Source organism: Marmota monax, unplaced genomic scaffold (genome assembly GCF_021218885.2).
Source record: "Marmota monax isolate L192 unplaced genomic scaffold, Marmota_monax_Labrador192_F-V1.1 WCK01_AAM20220418_F8-fsc00105, whole genome shotgun sequence".
Classification (NCBI taxonomy): domain Eukaryota; kingdom Metazoa; phylum Chordata; class Mammalia; order Rodentia; family Sciuridae; genus Marmota; species Marmota monax.
The window spans coordinates 1,505,507-1,527,913 of record NW_026692947.1 but is presented as its reverse complement, the minus strand read 5'-3'; the positions used below and the strand labels follow the sequence as shown (position 1 = coordinate 1,527,913).

General features: G+C 42.6%; 1 protein-coding gene across 5 annotated transcripts in view; it reads right to left on the bottom strand.

Annotated features, from left to right (window-relative positions):
- Srgap2 (SLIT-ROBO Rho GTPase activating protein 2) overlaps positions 1-22,407 on the bottom strand; it is a 249,768-nt gene that overhangs the window by 24,685 nt on the left and 202,676 nt on the right. For all 5 annotated transcript variants that reach the window (XM_046452154.2, XM_046452157.2, XM_046452158.2 and 2 more), the window contains 7 exons: positions 21,654-21,738; positions 18,464-18,491; positions 16,353-16,377; positions 9,753-9,813; positions 3,190-3,267; positions 2,190-2,324; positions 137-242 (listed from right to left, as the gene is read on the bottom strand). In XM_046452154.2, the coding sequence (XP_046308110.1) occupies positions 137-242; positions 2,190-2,324; positions 3,190-3,267; positions 9,753-9,813; positions 16,353-16,377; positions 18,464-18,491; positions 21,654-21,738 (518 nt within the window). The remainder of the gene's footprint in view (positions 1-136; positions 243-2,189; positions 2,325-3,189; positions 3,268-9,752; positions 9,814-16,352; positions 16,378-18,463; positions 18,492-21,653; positions 21,739-22,407) is intronic.

Sequence of the window (22,407 nt, the reverse complement as noted above, 5' to 3'; positions counted from 1 at the left end):
GGCCAGCATACAGTAGGTGCTCACAGGCACACATTAGGTGCTAAATGTGTGTTTGGATGGATGAATAGGTCCATATGGAACTTCCAGAAGCCAAAACCAAGGCTTGATTCAGCTGTTCACTGGAAAGGCTACTCACTGATTGAGGAAGGCAAAGAGGTATCTCATGATAATCAGAGTGGTTTTGGGCAGGACCAGGAGGACTTTCCGGATATGCAGAGCTCTCTCCTGTAGGTTGTCCATTGCTGAAAGAAGAAAGCCATGTGTTATCCTTCACTGTGCCCGAGATCCCAGGGAATAGCGGTCAGAAGCCCCTTACTATTAGCAGGTATAGCCCAGAGAGCACCAAGTCAAAGCTGCACACAGCACTGGCACAGCAACAGGCATTTCATTATTGTTGCTTCTGGGTATGGGGCTGCACCAAGGTGCATGCTGGGTTCCACACATTTACCGATTCAGGACTTAAGGTATACTCCTTGGGCACAAGAAGGGTTGGAGATGTTCTCCCCAGCATCTACCACCTGCTTTTTCAAACAATTAGGAGCTGGGTGTGATTGCCTAACACCCATCCTGGAGGTCCTGCATCTGGGGAGGGAAATAGGCTGTGCTAGTCTTGTCCTGCACGCTCTATGCATGTATTTTCCTCCTCTGGACAAGTCTGGCTTATCTTCCCCCTCCCTTATCTTCAGTAGAAATGAGCAGAACATGACCAAAAGTAGGAAACATAGGTCCGTGGGTAAATAGCCATATCTGGGAAGAAGACCGGAGAATTTTCCTGACTTTTATGCTATGGGCAGGTTAGTCCCCTGGGCTTGTGGTCTCTGTCATGGACAGCCTCCCACTTCCACAGTGTCCCATGTAGATCTGGTTATTTTCTATGAGTGCCTTTATGTAAAGAGAAATGGGGAGTACTGGATTTGGGACAAGAGTATATTTCTAGGGGAGAACTGCACAGTCAAAGGATGAATGTGTTGGCCACCGCAGTCTAGCTTAGAAGACTTTACCTAGGTCCAGTTCTGGGAAAAGACATGAAGACACTACCCAAGGGATGCACAGAGTTGATTGCCACATAAATCACTTCCACTGAACTACGACAAACAGCAGGTCAACAAACAAGAGAGCTAGTTTCTTGAATGCACTGGACCTTTCTGAGAATAACTGAGAGGGAAAGTACTCAGGGCAAATGTTGAGTCAATTCAGCAACTCAGGGGTCACAAAGACCCTGGATGACCTCGGAAAAAGGATCTTTTCTCTATTGCAAAGACATCTTTCTTAACAGCCTCTGGGGCCATCACTCAAACTCTGCTTCCAGAGTTTCCATGGATTGCTTATTATGGAAACAAATGAGAGGATGGCACACAGCAACAGGAGTTTCTTCCTTGTTGCTTCTGGGAGTGAGGCTGTTACACCAAGGTGCATGCTGGGCTCCACACATTTACTGATTCAGGACTTAAAGTATGTATTCCTTGGGCACAAAAAAGGTTGGAGATGTTCTCCCCAGCATCTACCACCTCTCAGTTATTCTCAGAAAGGTCCAGCGCATTCAAGAAGCTAGCTCTCTTGTTTTGTTTTTTGACCTGAATGCCTATCTCCCCCAGCAGTATCATGCAGTATCATGAGCTTTTCAAGCTCCAAATTTTAGAATCAGAGGCAGAGAACCCCTAAGAAAATAGAAAATCTGTCTCTCTCTCTGGGAAAATACCAGATGCCTACTTCTTAGGATAGCATATATGAATACACCTGGCAGGTAAGCCATGCCATGTTTAAAGCAACAAATGGGAGAAATTTGCAATATTTACGCTTTTCCCCTGGTATCATGAAAAAGCCCAAACCCAATGTATATGCTTCAAACAACTGAAAAGACTGAGTCTTATGAATGAATTTTTATAAAGGCATTTTACTAAAGGAAGTTAAAGCCCAGAGAAACAAAAGAGTTTATGATGGAGGTGAAGCCAGAAGTCCTGACATGGAGTCCTAGACTCTTACTGAAAAGTCATTCTCCTTCTCCTTCCTTCCTCCCCTGCCAGGGATGAAGAAATGAAGGTGAGCATAAACTCACTGGAAAAAAAATTCAAAAGGAAAGCTTTACTGAAAAGCTTATGAGAAAACAAAGAACTCCATAAAAATATTCAAACCTAGTGCTTGGAGGTGCTGTGGCCCAGAAGCCACTCTGAGGCCAGGGTGATACTTACTGACGCAGGCCATCAGGTCGTGGAAGATGTCCTTAGGGAAGAGCGGGTGTTCCAGCCCCCGGAAGTAAAGCTTCAGGACACCAGCTATGGAGTCCATGTCGTGGTCATTCTGGTCCCCTGCCAGGGGGTCCTCTCCTGAGGATAAGCACACCCAGAAAGGAAAGAGTGAGAGAGGCAAACACACAAAGAATGAAGCAGAGGCAATGGGGAAGGGGTGACCCACTTATATCCTCATCCCAGTCCCTCAGCACAGTGCCCAGCACAGTGGCATGAGTGGGGTAAACCAGAGGACAGATAGAAGCACAGACTGCTGAGACTCAGGGATGTCCCTGTGGGCTGGGACTGGGACACAGGAACTGCTTTCCTTACAGAATCATGCAAAGAGGCTGGGACCAAGCCCCTGGGGGAGGAAAACGAGGCCAAGGAGGCCAGCTCCTCTGATGAGCTCTCACTCCTGCTGCCCCCAACAAAGGACACCTACTTACAGAACAATCATGCCAGAGCTCCCTATGGAAAATTTCATATCAGATGTAATTAGATTTAATGATAGGACCAACCTCAAATTGAAACTATATATATCCATTACAGTGACGGAAATTGCCAAAGCTTGCCCATTACCTTAATAGCCCACAAGATAATAAATGGGCTACGATGAACAGGCACATTAGCCTTGATATTAACTGCCACCAAGGGTTCCGGATAAAGCCATAAACCGCCTGGATATCATAGTTAACTTCTTGGGTTTTGGCAGATCATCCGTAGGAGAGAGGCAGGATGGGTGAGGCCAAGAAGGAAGGAAGTGGATGTGCTCAGCATCTCCTGCATCTCTTACAGGGAGTTGCGTATCTAATGGGAAGTGTGTGCAGAGAGCAGGTGTCCAGCTCAAGAGGGAGGCACAGGGGCTTCAGAAGCTCTGGGCCCCCCTCAGAGGATAAAGGATAGAGCCAGTACCCAGGAGGCTGGCAAACACTTGGTCTTAGCTTTCAGGCTGTTCCCTTACCTCTTTCAAAGGCATTTTTGATGTCATTCACTTCCACCTGGGATCCAGACACCCGGAAAATTCCTTCATGCTGCAGTCCTGGAAACACACAGGGAAAACGTGATCAAGGAGAAGAAAAAGCAGCCACAGAGCCAAGCTTAGCTGAATGCCTGTCTCCCCTGGCAGTGTGCACTGAAGCATCCTGTCTCTCTTGTTTTTCAGGCCAAAGGAGTAAAACATGTGCAGGGACATTGGGAAAGTCACTGGGATGATTATGAAGCATTAGCCTAAAGAAAGCACCAAATCAGAGGCTTAAGGGAAGGGATTTCTACAGCCTGCTTCTCTTCTGACTCCAAGGGAGACTATCAAGCAGGTACCTTCCCTGCCTTTGCTCACCTGGAAAGTGGGGAGGTGACCTGTTAGTGTTTTCTTGTCACTCAGGATCAGAAATGGGAGGTAGGTCATGGCAGGCAAGACATTAGGTACCATCAGAGGAGTGTCATAAGATGTGAGGTTATAATGATTACTTTAGCTATTGTGACACTGTTCCACTATTCTAGGGGCCAGTGCGTTCAGTACTGATGAAAAAGAGTGGACATGAGAATACAAGTGATCCATCAACAGTATTGTCAGCCACTGTCCCAGGAGCTGCTCCTGACTGCTGCTTCTCACAAAAACAAACATGCATGAACACTATACTACAATGATGTACACAGAAACTTTGTCTTCTTGGGTTTTGTCAGAGTAGAAATATTCATAAAAATAATGCTTGTATAGTGACTGCTGTTAATAAATGCTTTCATATAAATGAAGTGCTTGGTCCTCACAATAAGGGATAAGCTCACAATAAAACAGAGGTTAAGCTGGGTGTGGTGGCGCATGACTATAATCCCAGAGGCTTGGGAGGCTGAGGCAGGAGGATCACGAGTTCAAAGCCAGCCTCAGCAATGGTGAGGCACTAAGCAACTCAGGCCATTTTAAAATCAGTGAGACCCCATCTCTAAATAAAATACAAAACAAGGCTGGGGATGTGGCTCAGTGGCCGAGTGTCCCTGAGTTCGATCCCTGGTACTCCCCCTCCCCAAGAAAACCAACAAAGCAAAACCAGGGGTTAGCAATACTCCTATTTTTAGATGGGGGAGAACTGAGGATAACCATCCCTTAGTTATACAGGTACTAAGGACTAGGGCCAGGACTCAGACTCAGGCCTCGTGGCTGTAATCACATACTTAGTCCTCAAGCCAGACTTGTGGGGCCCATTGATGTACAAGCAGAGAAGGTGGGAACCAAATGGCCATTCTGGATTTGTAAGCATGACTCACAGAGAGCACCACACATGCAACTGAGAAACCAGGGAGAAATCCAGGAAGCATGTCATTAGTGCCAGGCCCAGGGACTGAGTGGGTCTGGCACCTCTAATTCCAGTAGGACTGCCTAGGCTTTCTCAGACGCCTTGGGTATCAATATTGGCATTTTGTCAAAATCTTTCTATAATGGCACAGTCCTTCAAAAACCTTAATGTGTCAAAGAAGTCTCACATTTATTTTAGGAAAACAAAACAGAATAAGGCTACATTTTGCTGGCTGCTTCAGGGTTACCCTCTAAGTGCGGGTAGCTATCGGCTAGACCTTTGGAGGTCAATCATACAGGCCAGGACTGAAAGTACAGAATTGGACTGAAACAACATTGAGAAATAATCAGAGGGACTGTGATTACCTGATTTGTAGTAGGACTTAAGTCTGTTCCTCTAAGGGACTATAAGAGCCAGATAATGTTCTTTAAACACAGAATGTAAATAGCAAGTGTTCTGACAGAAAGTCACAGTCAATGTGAAAATACATTTGTTCACATACAAAAGTTGTAACCATACCCAGTGACTTGTCGAAAACACGATGTAGGGAAATGTCAGAAACCAGACTAGATGGTGTGTTCTGGTTGGTAAAGTATTGCATAAGTTCTTGAAGAGTGTCAACAGGGTGCTTTGGGTAGGGTAGACCACCAAGAAAATATGGTCTTGGTCTGTGGGCCCAAGGATAAGAAGAAATGAGAACTCAGCTTGGTGGAAATCAGGCATCAGGCCTGAAACACTCTGAGCTCTCTTGGTCTGGTTTCTGGGTCCTCTGAAGAACTGATGCTGAAGGGCCGCTTTTTTTTTTTTTTTGGAGTGCCTGATGGGATGATGCTGAGAGCAGAAACAATGTGCTTTCCAAAAGGAAAGGGAAAAACCAGTTGGCTTTTTATTATAATGAAGGTGAATCCTGACTTGCATAACCAAAATAGCCCAGCCACCTTTTTCATTTTTCCTTAGTGCTCACTAACATGAAGGTGTAAAACCCATCAGATATGGGTAAGTTGTTTGGCAATGGTGCAGAACCTTCCATGCATGTTGTGCCGGATCCAGCTGTTGCAGAGTTGCTCTCCTAGGTAATTCTTTTTTATTCCTTCCTTCCTTCCTTCCTCTTTTTTTTTTTTTTTTTCCCTTCAGTACTGGAGATTGAAACCAGAAAACTCATACCTCCAAGCTACATGCCTAGTCCTTTTTCATTTTACCTTTTATTTTGAGGGAGGATTTCTCTAAATTCTCAGGCTGACCTTCAACTTGTCATCCTCCTACCTCAGCCTCCTGAATAGCCAGGATTACAGGCATGCACAAGGCTCCTGATAGATTCTTCTTTTTTTGTTGTTCCAGGGATTGAACTACAGGGTGCTCAATTGCTGAGCCATATCTCCAGCACTCACCTCCCCTTTTTAAAATTATGAGACAGAGTCTCACTCGGTTGCTTACAGCCTCTCTAAGTTGCTGAGGCGGCTTCAAATCAGTAATCCTCCTGCCTCAGCCTTCTGAGCTGTTAGAATTATAGGCTTGCGCCACCTCTCCTAGATTTTTCTTGAAATGATTACTACAACAGCCACCTCCTGTCCCTTCTCATGAAAATGATGAGGTTTTCTCCTCCTCATGATTCAGTTTCATTAGTTCCTCATCTTCCTTCTCCTTTAATTCGTCCTAGATCACATTGACCTACCCTCAGCTATCTCACCTAGATAATGGGACAATAATATTTACCTCTCAAGGGAAATGAAAATAGTAAGGATATAAAAATTCCCAGCATTTGGTGGGTCACAGATCCTTTTGAGACTGAAAAAAGTTATAAATACTATCTCCATTCAATGTGAAAATATATTTGTTCACATATTAAAGTTGTGATCATATCTTTTTTAGGGAGTTCATGAATACTTTGAGTCTCTATTAGGGAAAAAAATTCAATTTAGTTGAACAAATATTTTTTAAGCAGCTAGCTACTATATCTTTTAAGCTTTTTAAAAATCAACAGTGTATTTGTTTAATCCTAGAATACACATAATTTCCAAATTGCTAACGCATACTTCTGAGATAAAAATTACTACTGTGCAAGATTTCTTTAGCTCTTTTTGTCTTTAGACTTACAGAGTATAGTCAAAACACTGTTTTCCAGTTACTTGGTTAATTATTTTCTTCTTCATTCCCCTTTAGTGTGGTTACATGTTCTTTTGTAGTACAGTTATGATTTCTTGGTATTATTTACATTCCTTTTGTAGTTTTACTCACATTCTAGTTTTATTTATTTGTTAATTCACCTATTGATTACGGAAAACACTAAGGCAGTTCTAAAAGTCAAAACTACACAAAAAAGGCAAATTCAGGGCAATGCCACGTCATGTTTCCCACTCCATTCCTTCTACCTCCTTCCTACCCTTCTCCTGAAATAATGAATAGAACATTAATTTCTAGATTCATCTTTATTTCTTGCAGAAATGAGAAGATACATGTATATTCTTTCTTTCTTTCTTTTTTGATACCAGGGATTGAACCCAGGGGCACTTAACTACTGAGCCATATCCCAGATCTTTTTTATATTTTATTCAGAGGCAGGGTCTTGCTGAATTGCTTAAGGCCTTGCTAAGTTGCTAAGGCTTTGAACTCTCAATTTTCCTGTCTCAGCCTCCTAAGCCACTAGGATTATAGGCGTGTGCCATCATGCCTGGCACATGTATATTCTTATATTTTCCCTCTTACCTGAAAGGAAGCATACTATAGATGCTCTTTCACATTTTGTTTTTTTCACCTAACAGCATACCCCCGAGGGACCTCTTGATATCAATTCATGGAAATCATCCTCATGTCTTTTTGCAGTTGTCTAGTGCTCCATTGTATATCATAGTTTTTCCAACCACCCTTCTATGTATGGGCATTTAGGTTGTTTCTGATACTGTGAAATTACAAACAATGCTGCAGCAAATAACCTTGTGAATATCTAATCTTTGCATTGTTGGAGGAATACCTTCATGGTGAATTCTTGGAAGGACTGCTGGGTTAGGAGATCAGTGCATATGTAGTTTTATTATATACTGCCAAATTCCCCTATGCTGGTTTAGCTTCCCATCAGCAACATATGCATGTGCCCATTTCCCTAGATTCTCAACCTAGAAACATGCTTAATTTTTGTCTCCTTATGCATTGAACCTGCACAAGGGTAGGGATGGGAAACTCCAAGCCACAATATCTAGAACCCATCACTTCTCAGCTAACACCATAATTAGCACCCTAGTCTAGATCACCACCATGTCTTCCCTGGCCTGCTGCCTAACTTCCTATATCACCCTTATGATCTTATCTCAATAGAACAAACAATGATCCTTTAAAGAGATGACTCCCTGACCAAAATTCTCCAATGGTTTCCATCTCACTCCAAAAACATAAAATAATAAATAAAAATAAAATCCAGATGCCTATCTTATCCAACAGAATTGTACAAGGTCTGGCCTCTGGCTTCATTTCCTGTCACTTTCCTCTCCACTCTGTTCAGCAATGCTGGTTTTATCCTATTCTATGAATAAGCCAACAGTCTCTGCTCATAGTGTCCCCTCTCCCCATGATGCCCTTCCCCAGATGTCCACCATAGCTCACCCCCTTAGAACCCTGCTCAAATGTCATCTTCTTAGAAGTGGCCTTTCCCTTGAAACCACTGACAATAGTGTCTGTCCCCTTTCCATTCTTCATTCCTCACCTTGCTTTACTTTTCTTTATGACACCAACACGCAAAATATTGTATGTGAATTTGTTTATTTATTGGCTGATCAACTCATCATCTATTTGTCCTTCAGTAGAACATGAGGTTCAGGAGGACAGAAGCTTTTTAGTAGTACACAATAAGCAATCAATATATATTTCTATTGAATGAATGAATGAATGAAATACTTGGAAGAATGATGGGAGTTCAGATCTCCTTCTTCCTATTGTCTTTTAGGCACAAATAATTCCTCCTCCCCTGGACTCAGTTTGGACTTCTTTGCCAACTACTTGATCATTAATCATTACTATCTTGCGAAATTTCTTATTCTGCTATTCTGAATTAACACTATTTATCTCTTTTTATTTAACTTCTCCCTCACTTACTTATATTCTCCAAAATGCATCATAAGACCACTTAAAGATAGGAACAGTGTATTATTCCTGTTTTAGTTTTCCTACTTGGCGTTATGTGGTACTCAGCATTGATCAGGGGCTTGATAAATATTTGTTGATTGTTTCAATAGTGATATACAATGCTCTTACTTCAAGTGACTGGAGATAATATTAAAAACTTACAGCTGATGGAGAATGGGATAAGTTGTAAGAATGCTCAAATAATTACTGTTCCAAATACGACCCTAAATAATGTCCCAGTTTATAGGGAGAGAGGAAGGTGAGAGGAGGAAGGGAGAACCTTAATGCCTCTGAATTTATATCAGCAATACTTTATCTACCTCTTTAGTTCAAGAAGGTCATTCTATCCCTCTTCCTATACTATTTAAAAAAATTTCTGATGCTCGGTTCCTAGACATCTCTATGGCACTAGTTCAGATATTTGTGCTTTCTAAACATTCTTAACCTTAAAAAATCAATTCTCTGGCAATTATCTCCACCCCTAAATTCTGTTGAACCAGACCAGTAGAGGGTAAGGACTGGAGTTTATGACATGTAGCTTTGTCAAGCAGAAGGATTAGTGTGATTTGACTAAGTTTGAGAAGGAGCCAGCCCCTGCAGAATCTCAATTGTTAAAAACAACTTTAGGACTGAGCTCTTGTGGATGTTGTATCCAGTGAGACCTGACCAGAATAAAAATGGAATATTATTAGGAATCAGTTGCAACCTTACAAATGGAGTTGTTTCCAAACCAGACTGGCACAGAAAGCTACCATGACAAAATGATCAGGCTGTGCCATGGGAGATAACTGCATGCAGAGGCTGAGTATGAAACTACTGTCACCGTGTATTAGCAGCTGGGTTCTCTCACATAGCAGCTGGAATTTAAAACTCATTTTTGAGCTAAAAAAGGGTATTGTGGTAAGTGGCTGTGGCATTTGCGGTCAAAACATATGATGTCTTTCAATGTCTAGGAGCGGCCATTTTGAAGCAGCAAACATTATGTGAACAAATATGACTTTATTTTTATTTGCTAAGAAGGTTAGCATAGGGAGGCAATCTCTATTCTTACACTACAAAGAATTCCTGGATGTTCTTCCAACCTTTGCACACACATGGGTAAGGCCGTGGTCCTGCTTACCGTGTCTGCTGATAAACCGGATGCAGCTTTCTACCACCAGAGGAATTGCCTGGCTGGAGTCCTGAAAAGCCAAAGAAAAACAATATTACAATCTTCAAACAGGGATAGCCCAGGGTGAGAGCAAGTGGGCCTCACTGTGGAACTTGTCTCAGATGGATCAGTGATGGTGCAGTCACCTGGCTTGTCCTCCAAGCTCCAGAGCACAAAAACATAACCACTGACTTGGAATGGCACTTATCTCCACCCCTAAATTCTGTTGAACCAGAACAGTAGTGGGTAAGGACTGGAGTTTATGAGATGTAGACGCACCTTAAATCTAGCATGTTCTAAATGGAGCGGGTTGTCTTTTTATCCTGACCCAGTGCACCACCAACAGCCATCCAATCCATCTTCTCAGGTTTGCCTTCAAAATATCTGTTGAATCTCTTCACACTTCTCCATCTCTATTGCCACCAGTTCAGCTCAGTCCACCAATATCTCCATTTCCATCCCTGCGACCTACCCATCCCTTTACATAGTGGTCAGGAGATCTTTTAAAGTACATCTCAACTACTGGGGATGGAGACTGATCAAATTGTGTTATGTGCATGTACAAATATGGCAACATAAATTCTTCTGTTATGTATAATTAGAGTGTACCAAGAAAAAAAAAAGTGCATCTCATCTCGTGAACTTTATCAGAGACTTCTCTTCTCAGCTTCACGTGTTCAGGATCTTGCCTTTGCCTCCACTGTCCCAACTTCTGCTCAACCCCATCTCTGCTACAGCTAACTGGCTGCCTTTCTTTCTCCAATAAGTCCTCCCTTGTCTCAAGGGTTAAATGAGTGACACCTGCTGCTGACACATTCTTCTCAACCCTGACTGTGACTTCATTATGTGGGTGTGAATATCTATTTGCACTGACCACCACCAGCTCAAGCTCTACAAGGGTAGGTCCTACATCCATTCCTGGGTGTCTAGTGCTGGCCATGATGCTCTCATATAGTAATGCTTAATTAATACCAGTCAAAGGTCACAGGGTGAATCAAAGGGAGCTTCAGAAAGGTTTGTTTGGCATAAAAGGTAGGAAAGAAAAGAAAAGCCACTTCTTGCAAACAGTGGAGATTACTTGATACTAAGCAAAACAGGCCTCCCAGATGTTAATCTTCATTCTGTCCTTTTGCTATATAACCCTTCTCATATTGTTTAACTTCTATGAACTTAAATTTGCCATAAATTTCTCAGTGGGTAGGGAATTCATGTGAGGAATGAGTATGTCCTACTGGCACAAGGGCATGAGTGTCTACTGTGCACAGAAGAATTTATAGAGGTCTTGGGCCATGAACAAGTCCTTGAGATAGACTGGTCCTCAAAACAACCCTATGGGGTATGTACTATTATTCTCACGAAGTTAACTCACTGCTGATGGTCACTTAGCTGGAAAGTGGCCAAGCCAGAATTCAAACTCCAGCTGCCTCCCTCTGAAACTGAATACTTCACTACCACCATGCTGCATCCTAGGAGTTCAGCAAACATTACACACCATCTCTCACTAAAAACCAGCAGGGTTTTATAATATAGCCACATGCACAAATCATTCAGCTCTGTGGAAGAAAGACATGAGGCAAAGGGGCCCAAAACCTAGCTAGAAAGAGCTTCGGCAATGTGTCAAGATGCATTCTACTGTCATGTATAATGATAATTAGAACAAATTAAAAGAACAATAAAAAAAAAAGAGCTTCGGATATTCAGGACAGAGATGTTCAGAACTCTTCAGTGGGCTGGGTCCTATGTCTTCTGCCCATTTCACAGGTTTGCCTGTAGCCCTCTTCTGGCTCTGAATTTTCAGCTGTAGCTGTGGGGTTTGGCTATTATTAGGAAGCAGCTGGGTCTCATGAAGAAGTCAGGCCAAGAGAAGAACTGGCTTGGCCTCCAACTCCAGAGCTTGCCAGGAATCACGAGGCTGCCAAAGGGAGTATTGCATATGCCAAGGTGGAGGGAGTTGGGAAGGTCTCAGTGACCCAAATGCTCATCTTTGTGACCCCCAAACCCATCTGCTTCCTCCAGCTTTCTATTGACAGCAGCCAGTGTCTACTCTCTTATGAACATCACTGCCAGATGGGCTAGGTGATTTTGTAGGAAGACTCTTTGTTCTCTCTTCCTTACTCTAATGAAGAAAATGGCACCACTATTAAAAGAGAAAAAATGCTCCAATTGAGGAAGTCTTTTTTATATTTACAGACTTCTGTAATCATACTTTTCACTTATAAATAGCAGCAGCAGAGAAAATGAAGATAGCAACAGGAAGGTTTGCAAAGTTTTGCTGGTCCCAGATTTGCATAGAAAGACCCAGACAGAGGGAAGCTTGGAAGCTCCCAGATTACTGGCTTCATTAAGTTATGTGAAATTTAATGTTGGTGGTGCTCAACTGTAATCCCAGCAGTTCAGGAGGCTGAGGCAGGAGGATCACAAGTTCAAAGCCAGCCTTAGCAACTTAGCAAGGCCCTAAGGCAACTCTGTGAGACCCTGTCACTTAATAAAATACAAAAAAAAAAAAAAAGGCTGGAGATGTGGCTTAGTGATTAAGCGCCCCTGGGTTCAATCCCCAATAGCAAAAAAAAAAAAAAAAAAAGAAAAGAAAAAAAAGGTTATTTGAAAGCAAAATTTGCCGAATACACAGGAAATGGAATATTAGTGGCAAAGTAAGTAAGGATTGGCTGAAAATATGGCATCGAGGATAATAGCCTGAATGTACATGGTTACTAATAGCAGAAGTGGCCCAGAGGGATAATCTGTGGCATACAAGGGTGGGCAAAAGATGACCAGTCTTATTGTAAAAGAGCATTTTTCTTGTCCCCATTGATCCAATGGAGCCTAAGATAGTCCAGTGGAAACAGACAAGTGACAAAGGCACCAAAGTTTTGGATGCTCCTGTGAATCTTCCCCACTCCACTCCCAGTGATCTCATTTCCCCAGATGGTTCTGTATGTCACTGTAGTGCCCTGAGACCTGTGCTTCACCACTGACTTTGCACACAGCTGTCCAGTAGTTTCTATATGTGCTTCCATCCACTGAATGTTTGTCTCTCACCTCTCCCCCAATGTTAGGACTGATGTAACTTTAATTCTTCTGGTCATAATATTTTTGGTCACATAATCTCAGAGTTGGAAGAGGACTTTAAGGACAATCAGGCTAAATTTCTGTCTAATCAGATTAAAGGAACTGCAGAAAAAGGGATAGTAGACATAACTTGGAAAAGATAGCACAGCAGTGGTCCAGTAATTTGCAAGGGAAAACAGGAAGATGGCAGATGAAGTCCAAACATGCATTGTTTGGCATAACTTCTTTCTTTTTTTTTCCTTTTGGTACTAACTGGGTGTTTAAAATTTGTAAATTTAAATTAAATTTATTTTTTAACTAATACATAAAATTGTATATATTAATGGGGTACCATGTGATATTTTAATACATGTGTATTATGTTTAAATCAGGGTAAACATATCTATCTCCTCAATTTATCACTACTTAATGATTAAAATATTCAAATAGGTTTGGGCTGGGGCTCAGTGTTAGTGCACTTGCCTGGCATGTGTGAGGCACTAGGTTCGATTCTTAGCAATGCATATAAATAAATAAATAATAAAGGTCTATCAACAACTAAAAAAATATTTTAAAAAGAAATTCAAATATTCAAAATCCTTTCCTCTAGCTTTTAAAAAAAATTTCAAGAATTTTTTCTTTCTTTTTTTTTTTAAACTTAGGGCCTTGCATATGCTGGGCACGAGCTCTACCGCTGAGGCACAACCCCAGCCCTCTTCTAGCTTTTTGAAATGTACATAATTATCTATAGTCACCCTACTGTGTAACAACATGCCAGAACTTCTTGCTTGTTCATATTTAACTGTAACTTAGTAATAACTGATCAACTTTTCTCTATTGGCATAATTCCTTTTTAGGGGGGTAGGGTACTGGGGATTGAACTCAGGGGCACTCAACCACTAAGCCACATTCCCAGCCCTATTTTATATTTTATTCAGAGACAGGGTCTCACTGAGTTGCTTTATGCCTCACTTTTGCTGAGGCTGGCTTTGAACTTGTAACTTTCCTGTCTCAGCCTCCTGAGCTGCTGGGATTACAGGTTTGCACCACCGTGCCCATCCTCTATTAGCATAATTTCTTATGAGTAAGAGAGTTAGGAATTTTTTTCACATACTGATGTCTAGAACATTTATTAGATTTCCACTTTCACCAAAGTCTTGACAACTAACCAGATGTGATACAAAGACCAAAAAAAAAAAAAAAAAAAGGATGACATGAAAGATAAGATTTGGGACCTTATTATTTTATATAAAAAATAAAGGTCTATCAACAACTAAAAATGTTGCCGATAGGATGGAGAGTACCCTTTAAAAGAAAGAGAATTTAGGGGAGCTGAGGAAGCACTTGTGGTGGGGCAGGGGAAGGCTGGTGCCAAGGGTGGAGGCGCTATCTCAACCTTCGGGCACAAACGTCCAGTCAGTCACTTGGGAGTTAGAGCCAAGGACTCAGGCAGGCAGCACTACAGGACAAAAGGACACTTTGGGAAGGAGAGAAAGGTTCCTCTAGAGGAACATAATGACAAGGGAAGGAGTATGGAGAAAAGTCAGGCAACCTGGGGAGGAGCCTAAATTTAGAAGAATGGAGAAAGTGAGGCCATCAAAAAAGATATCAATGGCCAGGAGAGAGAAAGTACTAGGCTTGAAGAGAGCAGAGAAGTCTGGAAGCAAAAGCTGATTCACATAATTTTCAAGAAAAGTCTATGGGCTTTGAGCCTAGTCTTTGCTAGGGTAAAAAATGGCTAGAATCCATTAGGCACCCTCAAGAGCAAAAGCCATCAGATTCTTCCTCTTGTTTGGCTTATTTGCCATAAACTCCCCAAAAAGCAAACATTGAATTCCTGGTTACTTTTATAAAATTCCTAATCTTCTAAATTATTATTTTACATCCCTATCTTAGATATGAACCACCATTATATATAAACTGCTGCAGAGAAACTGGGGTAGCAGAACAAAAACAAGCTCTTGTTTTGATTAGGGTTTATGGAAATTTCTGGAACTCTTAGGCAAATCTAGCACCAGGCAAATGTACTTTGCCTGCAACTGCTTAGGTGCAGCAGGATGCAAACCAGATGGATGGCAAGCTGACCAGGAGCACATATCACCTGCCTGACTGTGGGCTCCCATATTCCTGCAGCCAGAGTCGGAGCTGCAAAGCCGGCCCACACGTGCTCCTTCTCTAAGCAGGAGGTCCAGTTTTGGATCAGGAACTAAAAGGAACAAAGTTTGAGCTCGATCCTATTCTTAGTGTTAAAGATGGCTTGCTCATTCTTTAAGACATATACTGACTAGTTTTCAATGCCATAAACTAACCCTGGGAGGCTTTCCATTCTTTTCCAGTTTTAAATGAAATCATGGGAGAAAGGAGAAAGAAAAAAAAAAAAAAAAGAGAGAGGAACAAGAGGAAAGAGAATTGCAATGAATATTTTATCATTTAAAAAATGTGTAAATGTATTTGACACAGTGTTCTCATTAAAATGAGATCTGAAGTAAAGAAGGAGGAAAAAAATTACAGCAAAGCTGGGACAAATGAGGTCTATGTCATCGGAGTTCTCCAGCTGGACTGACCACCCAGCCAGAGCAGTCACCAGCTTGAATATACTGCTGGGGCTGCTGACACTACAGAAACCATGCGCCCTCTACGTTTGATTGTCTCCCTGTGGTTAGGGCCACTGTGAATTACCCAGAATGTCTTTATAAAGCCTGGATCAGCTTTCCCCTGAGTAGACACAGAGATATTTCTGAGCTCTCTCTACCCCCTCCCTGCTAATGGCCTTCTGCAAAGCTGCTTTGAGCTTAGGGGAAACAAAATCATTTCAGCATTTGCTATAAAGTATAATTAGGAAGTCAAATTTGCTACTGCAAAAAATACTTCAATTAATTTTTTTTTAAACAAGCACAAGTGCTGTTTAGATTGTCCACTGGTGTAGCTTATCCATGCCACTGCTCTCTTGAGGTTTCCTCCTAATATAGGTAATGAGACCTGGTGCCCAGTGACAGAATTGAATACAATGGTGAAAACCATGTACAAAACAGCTCTTGTCCTTCATTCCCAGACCAGAGTAATCTCTGTATTTTAGTACATGGCAGGATACATCTAGGATGGACACACCATCAGAAACAAAATCTACACATGTAAAGCAAGACTGTCTAGGGGATTAGCTGCTGGAAGTTACTGACACATTAATGTGTCTATAAGTTAGTGTGCAGCCTCTTCTTGGCACTTATCCTTCATGGCAGAAGGATGCCATGGGAAGTTCTGGTACAATCTGTCCCTTAAAAATCATACCAGCTAGTATGCAAGAGGGTAAATGACTAGAAAAGAAGAACAAGGTATAAATATTATGACCATTCCAACACTGACAAAATTGCTCTAACTGTAACCATGCCATGACTAAAGGGTACAGCCTAAAGGCAGGCATAAAGTCAGAGAAGTGTCTGTCCTGTCCACATGGAGCTTCACAATTGCCTGTGGGATATACTCAATTGTCATGCCAGGCCAGCCTGGCCTCTGCGGGGCTCTTACCTGTTTCCTCACAGTTGAGCTACGCCTGTGGTTGATCCCACCAAGTCAGAGAGGGCCGATCCAGCAACAGGGAGGACAAAAGAGAAAATTGGGACAGAATGAGACAAGTCATTGCTTGTGTGAGTGTGTGTGTGTGTGTGTGTGTACACATATGTGCACATGTGCAAGCGCACATATGTATTGCCTTAGCTTCTGAATAGCTGGAGTTATAGGTATGTGCCATCATGCCCACTTCAAATGAGGGCTCTTTTTTTTTTTAAAATTTTTATTGTTGGTTGTTCAAAACATTACATAGTTCTTGATATATCATATTTCACACTTTGATTCAAGTGGGTTATGAACTCCCATTTTTACCCCGTATACAGATTGCAGAATCACATCAGTTACACATCCATTGATTTACATATTGCCATACTAGTGTCTGTTGTATTCTGCTGCAATCATGAAAAACAGTCTTTATGGTAGTTAATGAATCAAGTCACAATATTCAGCTCAGTCCCAGAAAAGGCTAAGAGACTTGTTAAGTTACTTCCCATCTAAAGTCAAATATAGTTTTTCTCTTTATAAAAGCACAGAGGTGCTTAATTTTAATGTCTACCAACATTCAAAATTTGAATAAGAAGGAACTGGTTCAACTTTGCAGATCTGGGTTAGATAATAAGAAGATCTTCCTGTTGCAAGGAGATGCTGGAAAATACCAAAGGCTGCTGCCTATCATTTGCTTTCTCTTGGAAATCCTCAGGGAAAAGATAGGAAGCATTTTTTTTTTTCTAGATTTAGAGAGTAGGGCACCTACAATGGAAGGAAGTATGGGGATCTTCTGTCTATATTTTTCAAGTTGTGTTGAGCCTCAGAGAACTTTTCTCAAAGGGAATTTGACTCAGAGGCACCTGAGTCAAACAGGCACGGCAGCGCTACCCTGCTTTGAATGAAGGTGGGGGCCAGGGCCTGACCACTGGGCCTTGTTCTGCCTCTGCTGCCAGGTCACTCCTGGAGAACCTCTTTGAAATTCTCCAGGCTCGTGAAGCTCATGTAAAACACTGTTTTTCTGAGGGGGGAAAAGAGTGGCCAAGGTCAGACACAGTGAAATAATCCAGCAACAGGGAAATAGACTCAGTTCTTTTCATTTTTTCAGAAACTTCTGCGGACATAGGCTCAGGTGAACTTATACTATATCACCAAAAGATATATTCCACAGAATTCCATTATCCTCGTTCCCTGCAGCCCCCAAGTCTATCATATTAATGGGACTTTAGTTATAATCCACAATGACAAAACGATGAAAGCCAAATGAAGCTATCTCTAAATAATGAGCCTATAATTGTAAATGGCTTATGATTATTGTGTGTGTTGGCAGATAGAAGTGGTTGATATAATGGACTAACGCAGGGTCTCTAAGGAGTCTAGTCCATTAGAGTTCTTTCTCCAGTTAAATCAGCACATTTTTAGGCATCAGAGAACTGTCATCTGAATGGATGTCTTGCTTTCTGCCCACTCAAGAGTTTTCTCATAGCAGCACCATGACTGGGAGGGAAAATATGTGGCTGGGGTGGGAGAGGAAGGGGAAGGTAGGGAAAAATCAGGAGGGCTGCATACTTGCACATCAGGCAAGATTTCTACCAGTGCCATTTGGCAAGCCAATACAAAATAATATTTTATTATCCAGCAATGTCACTAATTAGGCTATCATCTTTGCCATGCATGGAAAAAAAAAATCTCAGATCAAATGTTACCTCCTGATCTTCTTTCTCTAAGTTAGAGACTCCCCAGAGCCTATATGCTGAAGTCTACCAGCTAAGGATAGGTTAAAGGATAGGATCCTCCAGCATTAAATGTCTATTTTCCTTGCAATATGGTGGCTTTGAGAAGACTTGGACTATTTCAGCAACTGATACTCCTTTACTCAGTTCTGCTCAGTTCTCTTCCTAAGTCATAGCAAACCCCATTGCCATCTGAGACCAGAGAGAGTCACTAAGGTCAAGGGAAGGAACCCACCCTCGCAAGTCATTCAATGTCCTTACAACTCAACCTTAGATCTTTCCCAAGCTAGGACCACTGGGCCTTTGGGCCTCTCTTTATCCCTTCCCAGGGCTGTCCCATGCCACACCTACCTGGCCAGACTGCAATCTGTCCGCTGACCTGTGGAAAGACAAAAGCAAAAATCATATGAAATAAAAGGGGTAGAGAAGGGAGACCAACTAGCAGAAAAGAATAAGGAGCCCATAGCCTCGTCTGAGAAAGAACTTTCTCTTGGTTCCCAAGCCACAGTTGCTAGTATCCCTGGACCTTAGGTTTGCCAATTCTTCTTCCCAAAGGGAAAACAGGCATGGATATAGGACAATGAGAATGAGATAGATCATACTTTAGAGAACAATCTGTTAGAAATTTAGCTTTTTATGCTTATGCTGGGTGTCTATGGTGGGAAGTTGTGGAGTGGAGTAGAACATGTTTTCTTGCTCCCATGTCTGTAAATGTACATACACTCATATACACAGCTGGGGTTGGAATGGAAGAAGGAAAAGGAGTTGTCTGGGGAGAGAAGGGAGATGTGCATGTTCTGGTTTTAGATTCATACTAAATTCTGTTAGGTTAGACTGGGGTAGCGAGGCAGACTCTGCTAGGAAATCATAGTTCTCAATCCAGTGGCAGTCCCTAATAAATGAATGGGTCATAGTCAGCTTTAAAAGCTGAAATGCAAACTCAGCATGGTGGCTCACACCTGTAATCCGGCCACATGGGAGGCTGAGGCAGGAGGATCTCAAGTTTGAGGCCAGCCTCAGCAAATTAATGAGGCACTTAGCTACTTAGTGAGACCCTGTCTCAAAACAAAAAAATAAAAAATAAAATAAAGTAAAATGGGCTGGAGATGTGGCTCAGTGGTACAACATTTCTGGGTCTAATTCCCCATACCAAAACAAAACAAGACAAAAAAAAAAAAAAAAAAAAACCCTGAAATTCAAACCTTAAATTCATAAGAAGTATTTGTATTTTTATTTTTTTTGTTTGTTTGGTTTTGGTTTTTGTGGTGCTAGGGATCAAAGCCAGGGCTTCATGCTAGGTGAGCACCCTAACACAGAGCTGCATCCTCAGCCCCATAGACATGTCTTTAAAATTTAAAAATACATCTACATGTATACACGGGTCATAATGTAATATGTGGTGCTTTCTTTGGGCCCATAGTTAATGAAGCTTGATCTGTACTAGACCCAAATTAGATAAACGAAGAGCAAACCTCAGCAGGCACTGAGCCAGTGAAGCAGAGATCAGCTCCTACATTCCCCATTCAAGCTCCGGAAAAGGCAACTCCAAGGGCTGGAGGAGGGCAGCGCTGTTCCTTGTCTTTAAAGCTTGCTAATTGTTGATTACAGTGCAACTCATCTTGAGCAACACCATCCCCCACCCCTAACAGCCTCTTCTTACCAAAGGCTCAGCTTTCATCTGCAAAAATATTATTCTGAGCCATTATTTTCAACATCTGTCCCATTTCCATTCTGGAATATTCATACACATCAATTATCCCTCTGTGGCAAGAACAAGGGGCTCTTGCATTATGGTGACAAATACATACAGAAGGCAGGGACATGATGGCTTGCACACAGGAAGATTTACAGCTATTTTTTTTTCTTTATTGCTACAACTTGTCATCTTTAGATTAAGGCAATTTGCAACACTAATGAATGGTCAACTTTCATCCCTCCAGAGTTGCACATTTGGTGCATACTTGGGTGTGAGCAAGCAAACACACACACACACACACACACACACACACACACACTACACACCAAGATCCTGCTTCTTGTCTTATTTATGAATTATGCTTAGTTTGTCTTGACCGGAAAAAAAAAAATCACAGCTATAACTTGCTTCAAATACTTCTGGGCTTTCTTTTCTTCAGTCTCTGGTGGAGGAGCAATTTGATAACCAAAGAGTAAAGATTTTTCTATAAGCAAAGTTTGACTCTCTTTTTCTTTCTTTCTTTTTTTTTTTTTGCAGTGCTAGGGATTGAACCCATAGCCTTGTGCATGGGAGGCAAGCACTCTACCAACTGAGCTATATCCCCAGCCCAAGTGTGACTCTGAATGCCTGGACCTGTTTAGTCTGAGTCCCTTGGGTGGTGGACAGGAAAGAGACCAGAAGTTACGGAAAAGGCTCTCTTTATAGAAAATGCCTTAAAAATCATAAGAGCAGAGGTATTAGAGAAAAGAGAATTAACCACCTGGGGGAACTCTCCAGAGAAGGAAAAGGATAGGGTGAGAACAGTGGGCAGGAGACTCTGGTGTGAAAGGCAGGGCTCCAATCCCTGGGCCAATGAGCCAGTGAGCCTCACATGCTTCCCTGGGCTCTGCAGTTTGTCTGATGAGAGCTTGAGAATTTATTTGAAAAAAGTCAGAGCTTTGTGTAAGTGCAGGCTTGCCTGTCACTGAGGTTACCACAGAGTCCCTGTGGCATCTCTCTTCCTCTCCCTCCCATCTTTAAGTGAGGAGATTAGTGGGGCAGGGCACTCAGAGGCATCCCCAACCTGGGAATCCCATTAATCAAAGGATGCTGAGAGCTAGGCAGGAGACCTGGGCAGGGTGCCAAATAACCCTGAGGAAGCTTCTCTTTCAACCTTCGCCTTCTGTTTGACGTCCGTCCGAGAAGACAAAGTCCAGAGTGCCAGTTCTCTGCCTTGCTACTTTCTAGGGTCTGGTTAAGATCATCATCGGAGATGAGACAACCCTATCAGCACGATGGCCTCAGCATGACCACAGGAGAGAGAGGGGGCTGCCACTTAAACGGCACAGGGACCCCTCCAAGTAGAAGGAAGCAGACATTCACCCTGCAACTTAGAAGGCAGCCAAACGTCTGTCTGTTCATCACTCCTGCACCTGAGGATAATCTCCCTCCTCAGCAGGGCATCTCATCTCACAGCTCCCACCCTTGCCCTTCCTGTACCAGCCTCAGTCTTGCCACAAGGAGCTGGGAGTTTTAACAAAGTGTCTGCAGAGGAAATAACTCTGCAGCCCCATTACCCGGGTTGTGGCAGAGGAGGCAAGGGAGGGGGCCTGGGTGGAGAGCAGGCACGCTCCATTTAAACAAATAGATGATGCACATTAGTGCTTCATTAAGCATTGCCCTTTTCCCATTACTCAAGCAGTCATCTGGGGCGTGTGCTTCCACATTAAAGGGGCTAGGAAAAGAAACGCGTTCATATAACCAGATTGGGTCCACTTGGCTGAGGACAGAGGCGCGTGCTCAGCAAGAGAGCTCAGTGGGACCCGGCCCAGCTGCCAGCCTCCCACGAAGCATTCCCACACTCACTTTCTCCCAGGGTTTTCTGCAGAAGGTCGTGCTTGGCTTGTAACTTGGTGATGAGGTTCCTGCCCTCCAGGTACTCCTTCATTTTCTGTAGGGGAGGAGCAGAAAGAATAGTCAGACGCCTAAGGAAAAAAAAAATCACAGATTCTTGGATGGACAATTCCCTTTTTTTGACAGGTCTTTTGGTTTCTGACCCAATTTCTATCAGGTCCATGTTTAAAAAATTTCTTTGAGGCCCAGAGTGTATGGCAGCTGCTGATTTTCACGGTGGATTAGTGCCCTGCTCTATGTTTCCATTGGAATTCGACGTTGGCCAGTACAAACAAACAAATGGTCTCCTAAAGCCCCTCATCTATCTCCTTCAGCCACACTGAAGAACAAGAACTGTAGGAAGTGTGAACAGACTCCCAGAGCCCCAGTTTTCTTGGTGTGAAGACACACACCTGCTCTTTGGCATCTCTACTGACATCTCTCCTGCCCTGCCTCTCCCAGGGTGTGTACTGTCACACCTGCACCTGGAGCAATAGCCCCCAGTCTCTGCCTCAGCTGCAAGTCCAGCATGCAGAGCATCTTCATTTGAGCCATATCCTAATCCTAATTGACCTCCTTCACTATTCTGCACAGAATCTTTATGGAAAGTGGCTGTCCCCCACTTGCGCATGCATGTGTACACACACACACACACACACACACACATTTCCAAACCTAAGAGTTGGTTCTGGAAATGCAATGCCACCTGCTCTAACAGCCGGGATAG